The sequence below is a fragment of the Rhineura floridana genome, chromosome 4 (genome assembly GCF_030035675.1).
Source record: "Rhineura floridana isolate rRhiFlo1 chromosome 4, rRhiFlo1.hap2, whole genome shotgun sequence".
NCBI lineage: Eukaryota > Metazoa > Chordata > Lepidosauria > Squamata > Rhineuridae > Rhineura > Rhineura floridana.
Window position 1 is genome coordinate 9,284,511 of NC_084483.1, and position 25,342 is coordinate 9,309,852.

At 41.3% G+C, this 25,342-nt stretch overlaps 1 protein-coding gene across 8 annotated transcripts in view; it reads left to right on the forward strand.

Moving 5' to 3' along the window:
* LOC133382848 (phosphatidylinositol 3,4,5-trisphosphate 3-phosphatase TPTE2-like) overlaps positions 1–25,342 on the forward strand; it is a 39,529-nt gene that overhangs the window by 9,969 nt on the left and 4,218 nt on the right. For 6 of the 8 annotated variants that reach the window (XM_061622395.1, XM_061622390.1, XM_061622387.1 and 3 more), the window contains exons 4-18: positions 4,021–4,068; positions 4,710–4,871; positions 7,303–7,422; positions 9,160–9,259; positions 12,035–12,098; positions 14,100–14,164; positions 15,984–16,044; positions 17,492–17,573; positions 18,565–18,653; positions 19,586–19,647; positions 20,889–20,969; positions 21,390–21,495; positions 21,694–21,791; positions 23,253–23,348; positions 24,143–24,213. In XM_061622395.1, coding sequence (XP_061478379.1) covers positions 4,021–4,068; positions 4,710–4,871; positions 7,303–7,422; positions 9,160–9,259; positions 12,035–12,098; positions 14,100–14,164; positions 15,984–16,044; positions 17,492–17,573; positions 18,565–18,653; positions 19,586–19,647; positions 20,889–20,969; positions 21,390–21,495; positions 21,694–21,791; positions 23,253–23,348; positions 24,143–24,213 — 1,305 coding nt within the window. Of the gene's footprint in view, positions 1–4,020; positions 4,069–4,709; positions 4,872–7,302; positions 7,423–9,159; positions 9,260–12,034; positions 12,099–14,099; positions 14,165–15,983; positions 16,045–17,491; positions 17,574–18,564; positions 18,654–19,585; positions 19,648–20,888; positions 20,970–21,389; positions 21,496–21,693; positions 21,792–23,252; positions 23,349–24,027; positions 24,107–24,142; positions 24,214–25,342 lie in introns of all 8 variants that reach the window. The other 2 variants (XM_061622392.1, XM_061622393.1) reach the window with 2 other exon arrangements.

The following is a 25,342-nucleotide window of genomic DNA, read 5'->3' on the forward strand; positions in this document are numbered from 1 at the left end:
CTCGCTATGTTAGAGTCATATTATTATGAATGTTGCTATTATGTTATGTTCTTGCTGGTAGGCCCGTTGGCCTTTTCTCCTGCATCTTTAGATATCTCTTTGGACTCACTGCGAATGAACTGGAGAGTGGGAGGGGCCTGATGCCCCTAGTCTTGACTTCAAAAACATTCTTGCCTTCAGACGATAGGTGGAGCTATAACCCGCTTGATGGCATTCCTCCTATGAAAATCACCCTTCAGGTGAGACCAATGGTCCAATTTATTAGTTGCCCATTTGGCTGGTTTACCAGCCACTCTGGGCGATGTACAACATAAAAACATATAATTCACATTAAAATCTTAACATTCCAACAATAAGACTAAAACCTAACCCGCCCCAAAAGCCTGCCTGAAGAGCCAGGTTTTCAAGGTCTGGCAGAAGCTCAACATGGAGGGGGCATGGCGGATGTCATTTGGGAGGGAGTTCCACAGAGTGGGTGCCACGATTGAAAAAGCCCTCTCCCTAGTTCTCACCAGTCTAGCTGTTTTAACTGGTGGGACGGAGAGGTCTTTTGAGGCTGATCTTGTTGGGCGGCAACGTTGATGATGCTGGATGATTCTGTATTGGTACAGATCAGATTTTTATGTAGTGATTTTCTGCAGCTGTTTTTGAAAATAGATTTTTAAAAAATCTGCCTCTATAATAAGAATGGTAATTTATTGATACAGTATTTCCTTTCAAAATATGTATTTCCTTTAAATTGATCAATATTTCCTTTTAAAATATTAATATTAATATCAATATTTTTTTGCAAGGGGAAAAACGGATCTGTAAAAGTTGTGGCTGGCAGACAAAGAACCAACTCAAATCAATACCATCCTGTTAGGTCAATGGAATGCTTTCGAGCCAGCGCTAGCCAATGGATCCTATCCCTGTTCCTAATATGCACTCCACTTTCTGCAGCTGATCAATGGGAATTGAAGACGTGAGGAATTTATCCAGGTGCAAAAAGTGAATCTCTTTTGGAAGTGTCACACTTTCCTGTTCTCTGTAGAATAGAAATTGCATTTCAATTGGGCCCTGAATAAACCTTTAGAATACTAAAATTTGGCAGGAATTTACTTTTGAAAGTGATCCATTGAGGTAGCCTATGTCTGGATTGGGCTATGTCCCATGTTAAAACATCAGATATATAAGACCTTGTGGAATCTGTACAGCTGAGATAAAAGCCGCTTTTAAAATGAGGGGCTACTTAAAAAGACAAGCATGTTAAGTCAAACGTGGAGGTTGGTCCCCCTGTTCACTCTGCAGTGTGCAGCTCAAGGTGTGGCCTGTGTTTGGCTTCCTTTGAAAGCATTGTGCTATTGTCCCAAGCTCTTGGAAGTTTAATGCCATTTCAGCATTCAGTTTAATGCTGGCTGACCTTTGGGAGAATTACTATCTTGGAGAAAGCCCTGAAATTAGGTATGATTGGGCAATCCAGTATAATAACAGTGTCCCACTAGGATCAGCTGTACTTGGGAGCTCCCAATCAGAGTTCCTGAATGCAGCCAATATCTGCCACCAGCTGAGCTTGCCTTAGAGCTGAATGCAAGCCCCACTATCAGAAGGGAAAGCAGTACAAGATTCTTCTTTTGCAGCCACATTTTGCAAATAATCTCTTTGCAGTCCTGCCTTTAAATAAACTTGGGGCTGGAAAGGAAAGGAAGAATCAGGAGTGCACTTAGAGTGCTCCCAATTCTTCCTTTGAAGTATGTTCACCTGAAGTCATGATATCAGGTGACTGACAGGTGGATGTTTCTGCCTACCTGTCAAAAATGGCCTGCAGAGGGCGAGCCAGTTCTGGGTCCAGACAACTGTCCAGATCCTGTTCCCTCATCCCTGGACAAAATGGAGAAACAGTAGCTTTTAAAAAAAAAAGTAGTACAGGTAATTCTTAACATTTCAGAATTATGGGAGTCTCCAGTTCATTGGAGTGTAGATAATCTTGTTGTCCCCGATGCTGAATATGAAAAGAACATAAGAACTTATAAATCTAACTTTGTTTAGGATAGGGGAAGCTAGGGATGTCAGATAATTCTGTCGGAAACTGGAATGAGAATCGAAATTGTTGCAATTTGCATGTTCATGCAAGGATGATTTCAGGAATAGAACTCATGCAAGCAAATATGAGTGGTATTCACTATCATTGTGTTTTTAGTCCGCAAGCATTACACAGATAATTACATTATTTTCTGCATTGTTTTTGATGTTTCCCTTCTATTGAAATTCATTGACATTAATTAAATAATTAAATTACATCCGTTTTAGCCATTGCACATAGTGAAACAGACAATGTCAGTTTTAGCAGAAACTGAACTGCAGCAGAAGAAAACAGTTCTGCTTGCCACAAACACGGGATAGAAATTGCTGCCTCTTTAAATCCCTAGAGGAAGCAGAATCTGCTGTCTAACAGCAATGGTTGGCCTACACTTCTAAGTTGAGGTGTGCATGCACACTCATTAAAACTAATTTGATATGACACTAGTAATGACTGAAGCTTATAAATGACAGCCTAGCTTCCAGAGTTGGATTCACAATTTTTGGATGTTTTCACTAATATGTTCATTTTATGTACATTTCCCCCTAATATATGCATTTTTGTAAACATTGGGTGGTTGGAAAACTGCATTGCAAAACTTGGATAAGTGCAAATTTTGAAGGGTGGCTGTGTTTTGGTTCTCATATTGTGTTGGAAAGTGTGGATTTGATAAATTTGGCTTTAAATGTGAATCAAATCAATTTTCTCCCCCATTCCTAGTTGCTGGGCAATCATTTCTAGGCAAATCAAGGGCATGTGTCAATTTCTCAAACCTGGAGCCCTGGAAAAACTGTTTGTTTTTTAAAAAAGACAGAGCTTTGAATGTATTAGACCAGAGCTTGGAAGTAACTAGTTACAAGTAACGAATTACTTGTTACTCAAAAAAGTAATAAAGTACGAGTGGGTAACTTCATTACATTTAGCCGGTAATAGAATGAGTAGTAATTTCATTACTTTTGAGGAGTAATTGTAATGTTTCCAACATTACTTTTGTGCATTACTTGGGGGGGAGTAGGGGAAGTCTTCTACTCCTCTGATTTGTGAATAAAAACCACGTGCTTCAAATTGGGCTTCTATGCAGCGTTGTTCTTCCTTCATGCTCTATGGTTGCTTAGGAGGCGACAAGGGAGGAGGTGGAGAGCGAGACGGGGTGGAGAAAACAATTGTTTAAAAATTGTTAGGAGTAGAAGGAGAAAAGAGCTGGAGGCAATATATATATATACAAAATATGTGTGTTGGGGTATCATCATTGCTGGGAGTGGGGTGAGGGGATGTGAGATTCTGTTATGCCATTCTGTTAATCTTATGGATAATTTTTTTTTTACTACTCTCTGTGTGTGTGCTTATTTTTAATGTTTTAGGCTACTTAGATGTGCAGCAGCCAAGGGCAGCACCTAGTAGGCAATTTTTTTAAAAAAAGTAACTAAAATGTAATTGTAGCAATTACTTTTGAGTAAAAGTAATCAGTTACTTTCAGAGCAATTGCAAGATGTCAGAATCTTTGCACTGAACTATAGATACTGCTGACTTGGTTAATAGCAAAAAAAAAGTTGCCACCAATTAGGGACTTGAGAAGGTTTTTTATTTCATTGTAATGCCTGATTAAATATTTGTGATTTATCTTGTTTTATGCTGATTTTTATGCTGCTGTTTTATGAATTATGTTTTATCATAAACCTCCCCGGAATTGTTTTACAGTGAAGAGTGAGATAGAAATATTTCAAATAAAGTACCTGTTTGTTATCATAAGCTTGATTTCTTTAATTAATACAGTCTGCTTTAGGAGTGGGGAATCCTTGGCCCTCATCAGCCTTAGGAAGCATGGCTGATGGCCAGAGCTGACGGGAGTTGTCGTTCAGCAACATCTGGAGGGCCAAATGTTCCCTCACACCCAATCTACTTCTTTGAAACTCTAGTCAAAGTCCTTATAATAATAATTTCCCTTTCTTCCCCTAAACCAGCATAATTAAGAAAAAGATCTCTCCACTTGTGATGTCTTTTGGATTCAGGTGAGTGTTATTACAACATGAACAACTGTAGAGTTAAGTCATACCTTGTACCAGCTTCCTAGTTATAGAATGATAAACATGAACAATGTTTTCATTTCATGAAACCAACTTGGATTAATTCATTCTCCCTTCCAACTACTTTTTGGTGGCCTAAGCATAAATTTGTAGCATATCAAACATGCACAATATGGTATGATCACTGCTGAGTAGCATTTACCCAAATCTGTACTGCACATAACTTACTGATTGTACTGCATGTTACTAGGCCATATGTATTTTTAGAAAAGTGTTGGCCATATATTTTCCAGAAAGATCTTAAGCCATTATCTGAGATCAACTGAAATACTTGCATTAGTAAGTTGCTTTGCTCAGCATATAGCTGTAAATTGCCATTCCTTGCTGCATGCTGAATACCTGGTTGCTTCCACAGAACAAAATTGAATTGCTAAATAAATATGGCCTCTTGCATTTTGTATGATGTTACAGGTCATCATAAAGCATATTTGTCCCTTTTCTAGAAGTTCTAATATAATATTTGCGCTATAATGAAGGAAAATTAGTGTAAAATGTTTCCTTTTCATGCTTCTTGCTTTGAAATGACCATATTTCCTTCTCATCTTTCTCCCCTTTGCTTTTCGTAGGCTCTTTGGAGTAGTGCTTATCTTTGTGGACATCTCACTTGTGATTATGTCTCTGTTGATTGGTCACAAATATAAGACTCTCGAATTCATGATTGGAAATATCTCTCTGGGTATAGCATTCTTCTTCCTTTTTGATGTTATCCTGCGAGTGTCTGTTGAAGGGTAAGAGCATGAACTGTTATGGAACCATTGTGCTGCTTTGAAACCATTGTGCTGACAGGTACAGAAATTTTCATAGAATAGGACACTGGAATTCAGATGTGGCCCTGGGGTAGCAGGGGAGGTCTGCAGCTTAAACGGGTGCCTGGAGGCTGTGAAAGGGCTGGATGTGGGCTAACAAACTAAAACTTAATCCAGACAAGACAGAAGTACTGCTGGTCAAGGGAAAAACTGCATCAGGGACAGGGTTGCAACCTGTTCTGGATAGGGTTGCACTCCCCTTGAAGGAGCAGGTCCGCAGTTTGGGAGTCCTCATGGATCCTGCCCTGCTGCTTGAATATCAGGTGGCTGCGGTAGCCAGGAGTGCTTTTGGCCAACTCAAACTGGTCTATCAGCTGCGGCCATTCCTGGAGGCAGTTGACTTGGCCACAGTGACACATGCATTGGTTACATCGAGGCTTGATTACTGTAATGCACTCTATGTGGGGCTGCCTTTGAAAATGGTTTGGAAATTGCAGTTGGTTCAAAATGCAGCAGCCAGAATGTTAATTGGAGCACGGCGCAGGGAACATATCACCCCTGTGCTTTATCAACTCCACTGGCTCCCAATTTGTTTCCAGGCCCAATTCCAAGTGCTGGTTCTGACCTTTAAAGCCCTAAACAGCCTTAGACCAATATACCTGAGGGACCGCTTATGCCCATATGTACCTGCCCGGGATTTAAGATCATCTGCCTCTGGTCTCCTCTGCGTGCCTGGAATAAAAGATGTTAGACTGACAGGCATGCGGGAGAGAGCTTTTTCAGCTGTGGCCCCCAAGCTTTGGAATATCCTACCCAAGAAGTCTGCTCTGCTGTTTCCCTGTTGGTTTTCTGGAGACTTCTGAAAATGATCTTGTTCCGGAGAGTCTGACAATAATTTTATGCCTTCTACATTAAATTTTACCTTTGTAGTCTCTTTAGTACCACTCCCTATATATATGTGTGTGTGTGTGTGTGTGTGTGTGTGTATTGTATTTTATGTATTTTAATTGTATTTTATGTATTTTAATTTATTTTAATGTTTTTGTGATTTTACTGTTTACAATTTTATTATGTACGTGTTTGATTTTATTTTTGTAAGCCGCCCTGAGTGCCCTATTATAGGGTAGAAGGGCGGGATAGAAATATTTGTTAAAAAATTGTAAACATAAACTTGGAGCAGTATTCTTACTGCATTTGGAATAGGGAGCAGTGCTTTTAAAGTTCTTTCAGAAACAGGTTGAACAAATAGGACCTGCAGGAAAATGTTGGCATGTGGATTGCCCCTGTTTAGGATTCCAGAGCCAACCTTCTTTCAGAATATTCTGTTCTGTTCCCCCTCCCATCCTGTTTTTCCCCTCCCCAACTGAGACTGAACATGCTTGTTCCTGATTGGACGTGTGTGTGTGTATGTGATTTAGGATGGGATGTTGCTCCTAAAAGATCTTCTAGAAACCCTGGGCTCTCCCATCTCCATATCATGCTGGTTCCTTTCTCGTTTCTCAGCCTTGTTTTGGCTATATAACTGCCTGAACATAGTGCCCAAGTTGTGTAAAATTGAGCTGCTGTTTTAGCTATCATGGTAATTTGGTATTGGCCCTTGTTGCAGCTCCTTTAGTCTTTATGTTCTATCTCCTTTATATTCTAAATTTGTATTTTCTCATTATTCTGTGTACAGACTCAGTTCTGGCATGGCTCTTAGCCAGGCCTTGCTTTAGCACAGGGGTCACAATCTTTTTGGCCCAGTGGGCACACTTGAAATTTTGGGGAAGTGCATGGGCACCACTCACAAAATGGCTGTTATTGCGGTGTATCATAACACAGAATGGCTGCCACATCTAAAAGAGCAGAAAAGGGCAAGACCTTTTTATGCAGGCATGCTCCCCTCCATCTTTGGGGGAGGAAAAGGCACCTACAGCCACCACCATGCTTGCTCACAGAGAGAAGTTCTTCGTACCTCTCCTCTGTTCAAAATGGAAGGGAGGGTAGATGTTCTGTCCTGGCATCCAGTGAAATTGGAGCATGGTTAAGGTTGTGTGTTTCGTGTAAGAGGGCTGAGCCAATGCAAATAGGAACTGAACAGGAAGATCAAACTGTACCTGTGCATTATGGATTTTTGAGGGAATATTTATTGAGGGACATTTCACAGGCACCATAGGAGGTTATGGTAAGCACACGGGTGCCCATGGGTGCCTTGTTGGTGACCCTTGCAGATGACCATTGTTGAACAGTGCTTTCCAAAGCTAATCCTAGTTTACAGCTCTGCATCATAATACTTGCCTGATAACTCTGCAAAAATGGCTTCTAACCGCTTCTATATATGCCAGTGTTTTGTAATCCAGAGTAACCTACAAGGACTTGTCGCAATGAGTAGTTGTGAGTTGTTTTTTGCATATCTTTGTCTCTTTTATTTCAGCTTCAAAAAGTACTTCCAATCCAAGCTAAATATTCTGGATTGTATTATTGTTGGGGGCACCCTGACAATCAATATTGTGTATTCTGTCTCTGACTTGAGCGGAATAACCCAAATTCCACGGTAAGGAGAATGAGGTGTCCTTCTCTTCTTCTATTCTCTTTCCTCTCTCCCCTTTCAAAGATGTCCAGTTTTCTTCTGTGGTGGTGAGAGCATACAAAATGCAAAAGACCATGTAGATAATCAGATGTTAAAAAGTGCTGGATGTCAAGTGGTGGCACTAATGTAAAGTCCTATCCCCTAACAGGTTCCCTGTGATCACATCAGGCCTGCAGATCTTCTCCAACTTTGTTTCTACCTCTTATTTGTTTAAAACTCATAATACCACTATTCCATTAAATAAAAAATGCATCACTCTTTAGCTTTTTAAAAAAACCATACAATCTCTCTCTCTCTCTCTCTCTCTCTCACACACACACACACACGCGCACGCACGCGCGCTCTCTCTCTCTCTCTCTCTCTCGCTCTCGCTCTCACGCTCTCTCATATATATTTTTCTCTTTCCAGGGACCACTATATTGTATTGTCGATGTCCTGATTTGATGAATTTTAGCATACTGTGCATTTTAACTGAGGTTTTATTTGCTGCTGTCGTATTTGTTTTCACAACCCATGTATTGAATATGATTTTTCAGTGGTTTATTTGCTCTGCATTTTAAAATGTGTTCTCTGCTTTGAGGGATTTTATCCTGAAAAGCGGGCTAGAAATCAAATAAATATTCAGTATTTCATTGTAGTGCTGAAGCCCAGTAGAAATACAGAATGATAAGTAGGTAAGAGTCCAGGGCTCGCAGATTTCAAATGGGACTGGTTCACCTGATTGCTTGAGTCACCTAGCAGTCTTGGAGCAAGACATAGTCAGGACCGCAAGGTCACTCAAGCAATTGGAGGTGACCAGTCCCATTTGAAATCTGCCAGCCCTGAACTCTGCTACAGTGTAGATTTCAGGCAGGGGTGCAGAACCTTTTTGACTTCAGGGGCCAGTTCTTTATCTGCTCCCACCTCAGAGGCCAGCTTTAACAAGTGGATGCAACAACCCACCTGCCAATCACATGACATCATTACGATGTCACATGATCGGCAGGTGCCCTTGCATAGGATTCCCAATAACATAACAACCAGTGCTTGTAATCCACAGCACAAGGAGCATTGCAGCCTTGTTCTGTAGGGCCGAATATAGGGCTGGCCAAGCACATTTCTCCCATCCCACTAAGCTGACGAGAGCAGGAAAAACCCTGAATTTTGCAACCATCTGCTGCACCAAGTGCAGGGAACCTTCAGCTTTTCAGACGTTGCTGAACGACAACTACCACCATCCCTCACTATTCTCCATGCTTGCTGGGGCGGATGGGAGTTGTACTTCAGCAGCACTTGGAGGGCCAAAGGTTTCCCACATCTGGGCTGCCTGAGGGAAAAGTCTCTCTTGCAGCCGATGTCTGCAAAAAAGGCAGAACTGCTTGCTTTGGCTGTAAAACCGTTTCCAGCATTCACAACAATGAAAGGTACTCTCAAGTAGTGGAAGAAAAGGGAATTATTTACCTGCTCCAAAATACTGGATACTTGTATTCTCATCTATGGTAAGTTCTGGTAGGGTTCAGGTCACACAATTTTGGACACTGATAATTCTGTGTAGCTTGTATGAGTTACACACTGATCTGGCATGCCTGGTGCCTACGAACACCTCTATCTAGAAATGTTGGAGTTCGAATTACATTATGGGTAGATGGAGTCATAAACTTGTGACCTCATGCCAGGTCCTTCATACCGTAATACTGACCACTTTTTTTTCCTGTTCACCAGAACAGTTATTATTTTTCGATTCCTGAGAATTATAATTCTGATAAGGATATTTCGACTGGCTTCTGAGAAGGAACAACTTGAAAAAGTGACACGGAGGATGGTAAGTGACCCAGGACCTTGCCAACTATGGCACCTAGACAGTAGGATTTCCTACCTGGGGAGGTGCATGTAGTTGCCTTGCTGCTTACCGTTCAGCTCCTGTTTTTGTTTGACTTCTTCATACTATAAAAGTTTCTACTGCACTTTAGCAGACGTTCCCGGTATGTCGCTGAACAGTTCCTATAATTCCTGACCATTGGCCATGCTTGCTGGGGTTGATGGGAGTTGTAGTTCAGCAACATCTGGATGGCCAAAGATTCCTCAGTCCTGGCTTACATAAACAAATTAATATTAACACTACAATTTTTACACTGTATTTTAACTGTTATCTTTTTCTTTTAAGTCATGTATTGTAAGTGGATGAGGAACTTTAATGAAAAAGCAGGATATAAATGCTCAAATAATATATAGAAGACTGGTCAAAGGTGCAGCACTGAGATCTACTATGGGCTAAAACCCTCTACCAATCCAGACCTTGTCAGGTCCTAGATGCACTGTTTGGGAGGAAGGGTGGGATAGCAATTTAATAAATAAATAAATTTAGCATTCAGATTTTAATCTGTTACTAAGGCTAGTCACTTTGATATTGAAGCTTTCTTGAACTTGTGAGGAACCTGTTAAGCAGATTACAAGCTCAAGTTCTCAAATCATGGCCTCCCCCCTTCTTCTGATAACAGAAGTTTAACAAACTTAGGGCCCATCTGTACCTCCTTTTAATCTGTGATCTAAACCCCTTGTGTTTCCGTTAATTCGCCGCCACCTATATGACGTTCCCTGCCATTTTGCACTTTCTCGTACTTAAATCTGTGTTTTCCCTATCCTACTATAAGCTGATTATTATTGGTATCCTGATTATTAACCACTGCAACATCTGTAGTGAGGATGTCTTGCCCAGTTTTTTGTATTATGGGTGGATCTCAGGGCTAGGTCCCACTCTCTGTCCATGCCTCCTCCTTCCTTACAGCTCATTTGTACTTCCAGTATAGAACCTGGGCAATTCCTTCTCACTTCAGTAGCTGTATCGCATTGCTCATTGTTTTCCCATGCTTTAAAAGAATTGATATTTTGCAATCAGATGTAAAGGCAATTATTTAGTCAAACACAGTATCTCTTTTCTTTTTAAAAGCTATTTTGCTGTATTATGCCAACAATCAAAAAGCTGGCTATTCCTTGAAAACAGGGAGTGCACCTCTTTCCTTCATTACAAAGGTTTATATTATACTAATAACTTTTAAGTACTATGTACTGTGCTCTATGTAACAGCCCATGGAAAGGTTTTTGTTGTTTTTGCTTGACTGTTTTCCACTCAATCGAAAAATCAATTATTTACAAACGCACATTTTTGCATTTTCATACAAACATACATTTTGATATACTTGTGGATTTTCAAGGCTTAGGAATGGCGTTTAGTTTGCTTGCACTTTGCGCGGGGGGGTACTGTTAACTTTGCTGTTTTGCACATCCATTTCCTGTTTGTTTTGATACCTTTTAACAAAGGGTCAATGAACTTCCAGTCTGGAAACATCTTTCTTTCTAGGTCATCCTTTCCTTTCTTTGCAGATAACCATTTTCTGCTGCCCATTGTCAGAGTAGGATGGAAAATATCTGCTCCTCCAGGCTCTCAGTACTCCTCCTAAAATCATTCTCGCAGACCCTCCCATCATCAGTCTGGTCCTGTATCTTTAATTCTCTACTCAAGTTCTGGATCTTTTTTCTACATAAATACAAATCTGCACATGCACATCAATTAAAAAAAAATTATATAAATTTTCACTTTCTTCCAAGGGTGTGCCAGAACAGAGAAACATGCAAAAAGCAAAGGACCTTTAAGGACCAATCACCTTGATGGGGTGAACTTAGAGGTGTGACAAAATGCAAAAGTGAAATAGAAGGGGAGAAACCCATCCACATGATGTCTGAAAATTCAGTGTTTTTTTTTTAAAAAAATCCAAACACAGACAGGACATGGATGGATCTTTAGGCCACCAACTGAATATGAAATACATGGGTTTTGAGGCTGGGAATGGATGGGCCCTTTGGCTTCAGAGTTTAAAGTAATATATCTACATCTACCTGAGCTCTGTACCCTAACAATGTTTTTGCACAGGGATTTTTCCCTCCAGAGGTTGCTGGAGTCTCACACGTTCCCCATCTCTGCTCTAGTAGCATCATTCATTTGTGCAACTTGTGAGAATAACAGTATGAGGCCTTTGTATCAAAAGGCCTTCCTTTTACTTCAAATAGGCTTCTGCCTTATTTATAACCATGCCACTCAGTTCCTAATGGTTGGCTTTAAAAAACCTCTAAGCCTCATGGATGTATAGGTGTCTGAAGATGTAAGGGTTTTATTTACTGAAAACTAAAATAGCCAAATGATCTGGAATCAGGGCTTTGGTATTGTGTTCCTCTGTGTGCATTCTCTTCTTTTCCAGTTTCTTCTGTATTGCCTCCCTGAAATATGATGAAAAGCAGCAGTCCCATTTTTGTGAAAGATCAGAGTAAGATATGCATAATCTTGGTACACAAATGCAAAAATTGGGGTTCCTTGGGGAACCCTGTGCCTTACACTTAAGACCTTTGCTGCTGTTGCATACAGAATTAAAAAAAGCTGATAAAGGCAGCCTTGGAAATGGTTCCGAGTAACTTCTGTCAAACTGAACTAAAATGTGAGCTGCTGACACACTGAGCCATTGCGTGATTGACTTTTGGGTTCATGGTTGGCCTGTTTGTTTCCAGACTTTCCCCTTTAATTTGCTTCTATGTGTTTGCCTGGCAGGTCTCAGAAAATAAAAGGCGCTATACAAGAGACGGCTTTGATCTGGACCTCACTTATGTCACTGGTGTGTATAACTTGATTAAAGGGGAAATATCAATTGATATAAATTTCTGTCATGGGAGCTTGGAGAAATCCAGGCACCTCAAAACTATGGAAGAGAAAGGTGTGTCCAGTTAGTGCCCAGGACAGTCTTCTTTGCTCTTTTCCTCTCCTGGCCTTATGTCTAGGGACAGTTACTAACTGGGGAGATGTGTCAATGCATGTACTTAACTTAGATATTGCTTCTCTGAAGTAAGTGAACGAGCGCCAAGGCAGATTTTGCCAATGGTCTTGACCAGTTAAAGTCTAACCACATTACTGCAGGATGGCCAAAACACTGAGAGGCACGTAAGGAAAGCTTCACATGGCCAAGAAGAACCTCACCTGACACTGCTGCTGTTGCCCCTCTGCAGGCAGAACAAACTTTAACCTTTTGTACATAAGAGTTGCAGTCATGCCTCTCCTCGGTTGCATCTTCCCAGAAGGAAACGTTGCTCTTGAATACTGAGCTAAATAAAAGAATGAACTTAAGGTGCTAACACCTGCAGTGGAAACAGTTTCATTCAGTGTGAAAGGGTATTGCGAACCAGTGATCCTGGCAAAGGCCAGAATGCTGATCCCACAGAGTGAGAAGGGAAATAAAATATCCATTGCTGTGGCAGGATGGTCTAACTTCTACAGCTTGTGTCCATGGACTGTGGCTTCAAATTCCACCCTGCTGGGAAGCAACAAGTAGGGAGGCAAGGCCCAAGATAGGGGTGGATCACACCCTTGAATGTTTCAAGGATCTTGGGTAGCACTAGCTGAACTAATAAAGACCCCTCCCGAGGCCATTATCAGTTGATAATACTGGGGTAGATGGACTAAATCAGTTTTCCTTTTGTGATGTGCCTTTTTTGAGATTGGAAGCGTGAGGGCCATGACTGTCTGGTTTGTAGTCATCTGTAAGCCACTCAAGCAGACTTTTTTTTAGCCAAAGAGCATGATAAGAATCTTTTCAATAAACAAATAATACCTAAAAATAATTTTATTTACAATGTTTCTATGCTGTCCCACAACATACAGTTTTCTGGGTGGCTTACAATAATAATTCACTTCGCTCCCTCACATATGGCTTCTTGGATTAGTTAGTAGAATATGATGTGCAGAGATGTTACTCAATTGTTCTAGGTACCACAGGGATGGGAAACCTCTGGTCCTCCAGACGTTGCTGGGCTCCAACTCCAATCATCCCTGATCTGTGGCCGTGATTGGTGGGGCTGATGGGAGCTGGGGAGTGGAACAAAAGGAGATAAGCACTTTTTGTAATAAGTTTCAGAGAGATGCTTCCTTTGTCCGGAGCTGTAAATGCTGATGGATTTCTTAAATCTGGAAAAGCCTTAGGCAGCAATGCAATACACACTTACCTATTAGTAAGCCCACTGAATCCAATGGAGCTTACTTCTGAGGAGACATGTATAGGATTGCTGCCTTAATCTTGTTTACCTGAACAAGGAACTATTTCAAAAGAACTGAAAAGCTATACGATAACAGGTTCTTAATGCGTCTCTGCAGTAAGCACTAATCTCCGGGTGATTCTCTGAAACATGGGGCTTATCTCCTTTTTGTTCCACTGACCTTGGTGCTTTCCCCCTCTTTTTGCCCACCTGGGAGGTAGAAAGCCAGCGTGATATAATGGTTAGAAAGGTGGACTAGAACCTGTGGCCTTGCTCAGCCATGAATCTCAGTGGGTGACCCTGGGACAGTCACTGCCTGTCAGCCTAGCCTACCTCACAGGGTTGCTGTGAGGGGAGAACCACATAGCCACCTTGAGATCCTCTGAGGAAAGGTAGAATAGAAATGTAACAGAAACAACAATGACAGAGTATAGAGGTAGCATTTAAGTTTAGAGGCCGAGCTGCCAGAAGTCTGATCTCTGTGCACACAAATATTTTTGAACTGGAATACTACAAGTTATAAACCAGCAAATGTGTTGCAATCTTGTTATGCTAATTACAACTTTTATGCTTTTTTAAAAAAATCTTAGCTCGTGTTATAGCCATGTCTTTTCCATCTTCTGGGAAACAGTCTTTCTACAGGAATCCTATAAAGGTAACCTAAATTCTGAAAGTCTGTAGAAACAGCATGTGGCACTATTCTAAGTCTATTCTCCTCTTCTCCCCCCATAACTTTTGCACATTTTTACTAACACTAACAAACTATAACAACCACAGAGAACAGACATATGTGAAAGTTACATTGCAATTAAAGGATAGAAGGGGAGAGTTCTGAGGGCAGGAGTGGAGCTCGTGCTTTGGCATCAGCAGGTTCCAGTGGTCAGGGCTGATGGGAATTGTAGTCCAACAACCATATATGGAGAGCCGAAAGGCCCCTTAGGGTTTGCTTGAGCCTATGGCGTTCCTCAAGTCCTCAATTGTGAGTCCTCATTGTATAAATACTGCATCTAGTTAATAGTTGATTTTATTGTTTTTGGCTTATGAACAATAATAAAAATCCAGGCTTCAAACAACCTGTTTAATTGGCATGCTAATCAACTAATATTTCAACGGTATTGACCCCCCCACCCAAAAATGTAATTACGGTTCAGATTGAAGGCCCTTCTTCTGTTGGGCTCAGAGTGCTGGCTGGATTGTTTTTTATGCCAAACTCCATGGAGACTTTTATACATATATATATATAAAAAAATATCTCCAGTTTGCACATAAAACAAGTATGTATTTTGGGGGGAAACTGCTATGGCTCTTAGCTGTATGAACACTGGGCAGCCGCTATAGCTTACTTCAGATCAGTGTCCATATTCCCATTTCCTGCAGTACAACTGGGATTTTAAACTTCTTTTTTGCTGTGATTTGTCACTGTAATGGAACAATCTTCTGTACTCCTGACCCCAGATTCACAAACATGGAACCATTGCATCTTCTAAAGTTGAGTAGCTTTTGATTTTTTCAACACTTGTAATTTAAGAGGTATCGTGTCCTTTCTTCAAATTCCTATATTGACGTTTTGTCAGTTTACTTAGCTTAATTGCTGTAATTGAATTAGAATTTTTTTTACTCAAATATTTATTCAATCAGGTGGCAGCCTTGGTGAAAACTAGCTTGCGTTCCCTGCCTTGCCAATTCTAATGTCAGGCTGCAGGTATACGCGTGATTTCTTCTCCGTGCCCATAGTGACAGAGTTAGGATTTGTTACAGGCTCTCAGAAGTGGGGGTGATGTGCCTAGGAATTATAGGCATATAAACTTCTGATATTAGGCATTCTGTTCCTCCCACCACCCTTTTAAGGACAACTGACAAGTCTGTTTAAACATAGGCTAAGGCTGCATACACATCGTACATCAAAAGTACATTTATTTTCCCCTCCACAAAGAATCCTGGTAATTGTAGTTTGTTAAGGGTCCTGGGAATTATAGTTCTGTAAGGAGTAAACTTCAGTTCCTAGAATTCTTGGGTGGCATGGGGGGCAAATATTCTTAGAACATATAGTCTTAAGTTTCACCCAGATATCACCTCAGCCAGTGTTCCCCAACATGGTGCCCTGCAGGTGTTGGCTGGACTATAACTCTATATCCCTGAACATTGGCCTTGCTGGCAGGGGCTGATAGGAGTCCAACATCGGGAAGACCTTAATGACAGGATCTTAATGTACGTTTAGTCTCCACATAGGCTATACTTCCCCCACATTACTTAACATATTGCTGGAATCTAACCATGCCCATAGAATATCTACAGTGGTACATTGACACTGAAGACTTTTTTGCATAAGGAAATATACTAAGATTTAAATATTGCTTGAATTACCTTTTTTAAATCTGAAATCGGCTGCATAAATGCATTGCCTGTTAGGTCCTAACACTTCTGGCCTCCTTTAGTATTGCAAATCCTTTGAGTATCTCTTGCTGCTTTTATAGGAAGTTGCAAGGTTTTTGGATACAAAACATGAAGGCCACTACAAAGTCTACAACCTCTGCAGTAAGTATCTTTTTAAAACCATCTTAAATCTGATGCAGTACATTCAATATAATTTGCAAAGGGAGCACCTTACATCTCAGCACGTGCAATGGCCTTATATTACAATCTGTGTCCCCTTTTCACACTTTGACCTCCTAAATGCAGTGCCCATCACTCCTCCCATGTTACTTAAAGTGCTATACTAGATGTCTCATTTGTTCAAATGACTTCTTCATGCTAAACGTCATGTTGGCAACAAAAGGGCATCCTGGCAGTCTAATTTGGCCACCATGTCCAACAAAAACTCTCTTTAAGATAAGGGGTGTGTCCTTGCGTCACCAATACTTGACTTTTCAGTGCTATTTTTTCAATTAAGAAGATGCTTTTTTTTGTTGTTGCAACAGTTGACCTTTGCTTTTATTATATTTTTAATGTTTTTTATTCTGTGGTGGTTGTTGTTTTTATCATGTTGTAAACCTCTTTAATGTTTTTAACGAAATAGCGGTATATAAATATTTTTATAACATAAAAATAAACAGTCCTAAGAGTTCTAGTGAACTGTTAATATTTATATTTAGCATTGCTTTTTTACTGTTTGCAGTATGATTGTGTTCTACATTGGCCTGAGCTCCTTTTCGAGGAAGGCCAATTATAAATATTTTTCAGTAAACAAACAAACATTGCAGAGTTCCTGTTCTCCAGTCAGGGCCAGCTCCAGCTCTGAGAATACCCTGATCAAAATACCTGGCAGTGGGCCTCCTCAGGTTAACTTGGCAGTGGCAACAGCAAGGGGTGTCTGTGAGTTGCCAATATAATTTCCCATAATGCCTTGGAAAACCTGATGTAGCGTGACTGGGGCATTGTGGGAAGTGATGGCTTGCAGGCTGAACTGCTCAGTGTGGAGACCCCAAGGCAGGTATTGACGGTGGTTGATTATAATTCATATTTTTTTTAAAAAATACCTGTTTTTAACTTTGGGCTGTATTCAGCGTAGTGCTTTGCAAACGTTCTGTCAGTACAGTGGAACCTCGTCATAATGCAGGGGTTTGGGGAGAAAGGATGCCCGTGTTATAGGGTTTCCATGTTGTTATGAAAACCATGGATACTATATACAGTATTGAACCCAGGGACACTGTCATACTTGCGGTATATCCAAATGAGCATTATAAAAGTTTCCACTGTATAACGACCTCTCTTTGCGCAAGACAATGTTCTCCCCTTTTCCCTCCAACCCTCCAGAGCAAATTTTGGGATGGTATGGGGTGGGGGGAAGAAAGAGGAGGAAAGTCCCATTGTGGAAGTAGAAATTGCTCTCCTCACACAATTATTTATTTGAATACCACCTAGTGCCTTTTACTGACTAATTTAATGTCCTGTATTAATAAACCACTTAGAGGTTCTATCTACAATCACGCAGTATTTAAACTTTCTTAAATAAAAATGTTTTATATGCCCTTTCCCTCTGCAGGTGAACAGGGCTACGACCCAAAGATTTTCCATTACAGGGTGGAACGAATATTTATTGATGACCATAATGTTCCCACTCTAGAGTAAGTATCATGGCAAGATTCTTCTGTGTGAATATTAGAAAAGGATATACCTAGAAACTTACATAAAAGGACCTATCAGACCAGCTCTAATTGTTTAAAGTTTGCAGGTGTCTGTAGCCCACAAGAAACCACTTCAGAGCAAAATTAAATAGTATAGTATCAATGTCTTCTGTAAGTTACACTGAAATAAGAGTTTTCTGAACCAGATGAAATCCAATATTTATATATTTTTACTTAGAATTATAAATCACATAATCAAAAAGATCTCTAAGCAGTGTACATAAAATAATATAAAGTTATCAATAATACACAGATAAAATCAGCAAATTTTTAAAAACAAGTATGCATAACCGAATTACTGTATGGGTAGCCTTGCTGGAATAATTTTTTTAGCAAACGTGCCTGCTTAGTTCCAAAGGGTAGGTGCTGCCACACTGAAAGATCAACTCCTCATATATGCCAAAAGAATGTTATATGGCATTTGTAAAAATTCTAGTTTCACGGATTGAAGCAGTCGGGTAGGCACATAGGAGTCAAGGCAATCCTTCAAGCAAACCAATCACAAGCTGTTAAGAGCTTATTAATGCTCTGATAAATGAGATAATATTTTAGTGTTTTCTATAGTAATTCCTCCGTGGCGCAGAGTGGTAAGCAGCAGTAATGCAGCCGAAAGCTCTGCTCACGACCGGAGTTCGATTCCAATGGAAGGAGGAAGTCGAATCTCCGGTAAAAGGGGTCGAGGTCCACTCAGCCTTCCATCCATCTGTGGTCGGTAAAATGAGTATCTGGCATATGCTGGGGGGTAAAGAAAGGCCGGGGAAGGAACTGACAATCCCACCCCATATATACGGTCTGCCTAGTAAACGTCGCAAGACGTCACCCTAAGAGTCGGAAAGGACTCGCACTACAAGTGCGGGGACACCTTTACCTTTTTTATAGTAATTCAGGAAAAAGAGATCTCAAGTGAGAGTGTCCTCTTTTCTCCATTAAGGGAGATGCTCCAGTTTACAAAGAGCGTGCGGCAATGGATGCTACAAGATGACAATAACATCATAGCAATACATTGCAAAGGAGGGAAGGGTAAGTAAATGCTTTTTAGCGGAAGCACTGGAATGGAGTTGAAGGAGATTGAACTTGCTTTGGACTCTCATTCATGGTGAACTGCTTCAAACTTTCACCTGTTTTTTTTAAAGGATGTTTTGTTTTTCAGTATCCTGATTGACTGTGGCAAAAGTTTCTGGCATTCCAATATTAAATTCTGACTATTATTTTTCTGAAGGAGATAGTTGAGGCAGTATAATGCAGGAAGCTGTCTTATGCCGCGTCAGACTATTGGTCCATTTAGCTCAGTGTTAACTGAAGTGACCCTCTGTGGTTTCAAGAAGGGAGCCCTGGCTAGAGATTATAGGGTTTGAACCTGGGAACTTTTGCGTGCAAAGCATGTGCTCTGCTGCTGAGCTGTAGCCCAAATCCCCCAAATAATTACAGGGGGTTGGAACATGTGGCTTAGCAGCCATTCTTCCTGTTCCTCTCAACTGGATCTTTTCAAAGTTTGGGATTAAGGATCTCAAACTTGGGATATATTTTGCTGCTTGTAAGCTACTTTGGTTTTATTTTTAAGGAAGGTGGGATGGAAGACTTAAAACGTAGGAACGCTCAAACCCCTATACTCTAAGGAGGGGACAAATAATAACTTAATTTCTAAGTATCAGAAATCCTGTTCATCGCAGTCACAAAATGTTTCTCTCGATCCGTAGTGCATTAACACCTTTGTGGGATGCATGATGTGGCCACCATTGGTGTGTGCTGCCGCTGCTCTTCTGTAGGGAGAAGGGGCAGCTCAACTTCAGGGAAGCCACTGGCAGGTTCAGATACATTTTGAGAACCGTAGAGAGATGTAACAAAATGCAAGTGCCCTGGTAGTACCGTTCTGGAGTGCAACAAGGATACCGCCTTGTTTACTTTTCTCTGAAGTGTTTTTGATTTCATCCCTCTTCTTGTTTTTGATGCAGGAAGGACTGGAACCATGATTTGTGTCTGGCTTATTGAGAACAGCCTGTTTGAGAGTGCAAAGGTACGTAAAGCCATGGTGATCTTCCCTTTGAACTTAAGTGCTTTAATTCTCTCAAAGACCAAAGAGTGGTGCTTCTCCATGCAGAAGCTGCTGAAAAATGCTTTCCAGCTGTGTCGCAGTTCATTGAAGTGGTGATCACATGAGGTTTATATGGTGCTTGCCATGTGGTTCAGCTCAGTGGCAGTGGGGGTATGGTGTTCGTAGCACCCTCCCCTGTCACCAGTAATGGCCATTCATGGAGTGAAGATTCATTTCAAATTGCAATCTGGCTGAATGATGTTGTAAGCAACATGCAAATGAAGACATCACTTGCACCACTGTGTGAAACTCTTTCTGTCACTTTTGAGTGAAATGCTTGATCTAGTCCAAGGGTAGGGTATCGTTAGCCTGAGGGGGCTTAATACAACCCTCCAGGCCCCCTCTTGCTTACCTGGAATTTTGAGGGGTGTGTGCCTACTGTACAGAGGTACAATTTACATCCATTCCGCCCACTTTTGCCTGTGGCCCCACCCACCACTGGCATGTGACATCTGGTTGCAGCTCTCAAGACTGGGGGGGGGGGGAAATCATGATGGAATCTGACTGTCAAATTTGTCACTTAGCCTCATGGGGTTGTATCTGATGCTGATCTCCCATTCACAGAAGAATTCCAGAAGCGCCTTCCGGGAACAGGGGAGAACAGAGGAGGCCAATTCTCCTTTCCTCCTGCTTTCCCTAAACTTCTCTCCAGAGGGTTGTGGGATCCTTGAACAGAAGGTGGGGGGGGCAAGGGGAAAGAGGAATTTAAAAAAAACACCTCCCCAACAGTGCCTTCTGTGAATGGAACAGTATCATTGACTAAAACCCATAGGTATGGAGAGGAATTTGAATATCTCCTGTGAATGAGGAGGGGGGGTGTCACTCTTCTGACTAGGAGGCTGAGTTTCTATGGCTTGGATACTATCTCTTCTATGAAAGGAGCCAACTTTCTATTCAATGAATATGGGCTTTCTCAACTCCCCTTAACTCTATAGCCCCCTGTGTTGAAAGGGAACCCATGGGAAAGATGTGGGATCTGACACAGAAGACTATAGATGCAAGAAGTTGGCAGAAATCACCCCCTCTCATGTGAATGGAGGAGTAACTTGGCATCCAAGCTTATGTCTCCAAGAGAACGTAGTCCATTGATTTAAAACCAAACCCTACAAGGTACGGCAATGGCCATAATAACATGGTTCTTTTTTCTTCCTTTTTTTTTTTAGGACAGTCTAGAGTATTTTGGTGAAAGGAGAACTGATAAAAGCACAAGCTCCAAGTTCCAGGGTGTTGAAACTCCATCCCAGGTAAGAGCCTACATTGAAACCTCAGTTAAAGGCACCAGAACCAGTATTATTAGAAGAGATTAACACAACTTGTAGATTGCCACATCTTAGGTTTATAATTGGTAATTTTTCTGGATCACCCTTCCTGTCCCCTTGCACTTCTGGATGGTATCCCAAGGTGCCTTCAGTCCAGCAAACAACCTATTGTACGATGGGTTGGAGCAACAGCATGACACAAATCGTGGGTTTGGGGCAAGTTATGGTAAAGAGGGGTTTACAATTATGGGGCTTAAATATTGCCTTCTTTTGCAGCCAAAGGGTAGATGATAGTTTGCCTGACTTCAGGGTTGAGCTGAGAGATTCACCTTTGTCTTCCTCTTTGAAAATATGGTATCTCGCTTGTAAAATATTTCTCAAGATGCTCTTAAATTTTATTTGCAGAATAGATATGTTGGGTATTACGCAACCATGAAATTCAGTTACAGCCTGCAGCTCCCACCAGTGAGACCACTTGAAATAAAAAACATAAAGCTCTATGCTATCCATGGTAAGCCCCAATAAAAAACTGTAGTATTTGTAATGGTCTTTCCTCTTTTTTCCTCTCTCTGCAGTGAGATCATTTTAAAAGAGAGATCACTTTTAAAGAGTTTGCAGTCAGCAACTCGGCATCAGACTTTGAAATTCAGTCCAATTACTGTCTTGCCATTGCTGTTTTACTGTCTCTCTCTCCCCCCCCCCTTTTTAGGAGTTGGGAAAGGCAATGGGAGTGACTTGAGAGTGAAGATAATAATGGAAAAGCAAGTAATATTTCATTGTGTTTGTGCAACCCAAGAGAACTGCAAGGTAAGGGATTTCTGGAATAATTTAAAGAGCCTACACCCAGTGTAGAGCAGCCTTTCCCAACCAGTGTGCCTCCAGATGTTGTTGGACCACAACTCCCATCTTTCCTGACCATTGGCAATGCTGGCTGAGGCTGATGGGAGTTGTGGTCCAACAACATCTGGGGGCACGCTGGTTGGGAAAGGCTGGTGTAGAGGTATAGTGAGAGTGGCTGACGTACAAAACAGTTACCTACACAGAGCCTTGGCAACATTTGATATATTTAAGGGTCTTTCTGCATGATCGATCACTTATAATAGATGTGAATTTGCTTTACACACTTAAAGGGTATGCTTTTGTTGCAAGGAAAGCTAATTCCAAAAAGATGCAGTATCCTGTAACTTTGATAAATGAAGTGTTTCTCACAAATGACACGTGTGTTCTTGCTGTTACAATTGTGTAGAAGCCGTTGCATGGGTGTCGCAGCAGGCAATATAATATCCCAGCTACTCCCCATCATTTCTGCACCATTTAACTCTTAACACCTTTTGCACACTTTCTGGAGACAAAGAACTTCTCCTGCTCCTGAGCTAGAGTTATGCCCAGTAAGTGCTTAAACAAAAAAAAAGGGGGGGGTGATGCCAATGACCACGTAGTGGTTCTCCCCCAGCTAAGGTATATTGCATAAATACAACATTTTTTTAGATTGGAACATATCACGCTAAGGATGAAGCGCAGTAGGCAAGAAACCCTTTACTGGAAGGTCTTACACTTGTAAATAAAAATATGGCCAAAAGAAAAGGCAGCTATCTTCTAGCCAAACAAAACGTGGGAATATATGGTGGTCTAAAATCTCTCCTCCAAATAGCAGTTCTAAGAATGCCAACTGTGTTCCCACTTCCCACAGGTAGTAATAGATTAACGGGAGGGTATGTTGCTAGGCAATTTGAGAAGCAGCCAAGAATTTGATGTTTTATGGGGGCAAAGGAATGTTTGAGTCCTGAGAAATTATCAAAGGGCAAATTAAGTTGGATAACTCTGGCTGCATTCGGATTGGCAAATCATTACCTGGAGTTCCATTGGAGTGCTATTAACACTGCATATTATTATCCTAAATCACTGTAGCCTCTGATAGGGGTTGCTAACTAGCAGCCATGGAATAACCTTTTTTCTGGCCCTTGTGCCCTTTTCCTATGTCAGTTTGGGCAGTGGTACTGATACGTGTCTAAGGGCTCTGAGGTGCAATTTCATGCCATGCACTCTGTGTGTGTGTGCCTGTGTAGGCACATGTGCATAGGATCTACTAGTTATTTTGGAGGGGAGATGCTGGACTGTTCCCTGCCAGGCTATTTAGGGTCTCAATGATTTTCGTACTGGAGGATGGGAAGGGCTCAGCAGAATGCTCTTGTTGATCCAGCAGGTGAAGTTTGTATATTTTGTAAAAAAGAATATTTCAATAGTGAATGAATGTCCATCTACTTTCAGTTGTTCTTTGATGGTGAAAATGACTGGGTAGTAATTGGTTTGGAATGCTGTCCTGTCGTTAGCAAAGATGTGAAAGTCAGGTTTGAATCTTCCTCTGTAAGTAAAGAAATTGTGGCTCTTACATATTTCTTTCACCCAGTATTTTTGTTCCTTGTGGTCATTGTTGATCCAGTAAATGGTTCCATCGCAAACCCAAAGTTGGCTTGATTAAACAGACCTGCTGACCTTTATTTCAGATGTTTATATACCTCTTAATAGTCAGAATTTCTCATTATAAAAGTGGTTAGGGTTTTCTCTTATAACCTGCTTTTTGACCCCATGGGACTTGCATATTAAAACTACATTGAATCTTCTCTAAAGATGCAGGAAAGCCCCTAGAAATGAAGTGACGTTGTGATATACTTTCAGAAAGTAAGGGAGATGCTAATGAATGGAAGATTTGTTTATTCCTCACTTATTGTGCCTTGTGGAGACTTAGATGGGTAACATTTTAAATGCTGTAAAAACAAAGAATATTAGAAACCAGCTAGACACAGAAAAGCCCCAGTCCTGGGTAGCATGGGATGATTTCTTTAGCAGATTTAACTACAAGCACAAAGTACAATAAGCCACCTTCAATCTTTAGTTAAATAGCTGGCTCACTGACCAAGACAGAGCTCCAGCTCCCTGGTCTGAATCTTGCTTGTGGCATGAGCTCACTCGGAGTTCTTAGGCAAAGCACTCTTGACCTCACCCTGCAAATACAATATATGGATAATACTGATTTATCTTACAGGGTTTGTGTTGTAAAGTTTACAGCCAATGCATGGGAACCACTTTGAAAATTTGAAAGCACCAGACAAAGGTTAAGAAGTGTTAAGTATCCAATCTTTTTGTCTTTTAAAATATAGGTTATCCCAAAAGGGTACGATAACTGTGCTTTCTTCTTTTGGTTCCATACTGCCTTTGTAGACGACAACAGGTAAGCTCAAATGTTTGAAAGCACAGACCTGTAACAAAAAGCTAAGATGCCCTCAAACTTTGGCCAGTTTGGGAACTAGACTTACTCTGTGAAGAGATGGGCTCAAGACAAGTCTTCACTTGCAAGAAGAAGGCATTGCTTTCTTCCGTGGGAATGTGTAATTTTTTTAAATGGGTGAACCACAACCGTGTTCTGCGTAAGTTCTAAGGAAGAAAGCAGAGCCTGACATTTGCTACTGGGGACCTGCCTTGAGCCTAGCTCTTCACCAAGACCAAGCTCAGAAATGCTGCCCCTGCCTTGCTGGGGGAGGGGCACATTTCTGCTGGTTTTCTTTACATGGAGACTTGCCAAACTATACTTTTCCAAGAACGGAAGCTGATTGAGCAGAGCAAGTTTCGCAACAGGGCAAGGAGGCCCGAGCACCCCACTCAGCCTGTCTGTCTCTTGAGCTGCAGAAAACCCAAGCTTTCAACAAATTAACTCAAACTACAAAAACAGTTGTGCTGGTAGGAAGCCAGCAAGGGCGTGGAGGCTTTCCAGTGTGTTGCACTATCTGTAACAGTACTGTCTACTGTTGGGCAGAAGTTGTGGGGGTGACTTTGGTGCAATGAGCTCCTGTCTCTCTGGGAACAAGTTCATTTCCTTGAGGCCAAGGTAGCTGACCTGGAGAAGCTGAGAGAGACAGAGGTTTGTGGATAAGTCTTCAGGGACATTATATCTGTCTTCCACTCTCAGGATGAGAGCTCTCCTGCTATCATGGAGAATGATGGCCTCTGGGAAGGAGAGCATCACTCAGAGGAAGAGGAAACAATCCTTTAGAAGAGACCATTTCTTGGGAGGAGCAGACATCCTCTCGTGCTGAGAATATTTCTCTGAGGGGTGGAGGGATTCTGGCAGTGGGAGATTTGATCATTAGGAATATAGATAGTGGGCTGTATGAAGGGCATGCAGACCGCAGGGTGATTTGCCTGCCCGATGTGAAGGTTGTGGATGTCTCCCATCTACAATAGATAGTGCTGGGGAGGAGTCAGTGGTTGTGGTGCATGTTGGCACCAATGACATGAGGAAATGCAGTTGTGAGATCCTGGAAGCAAAATTTATATTTTTAGGTAGGATGCTGAAAGCCAGG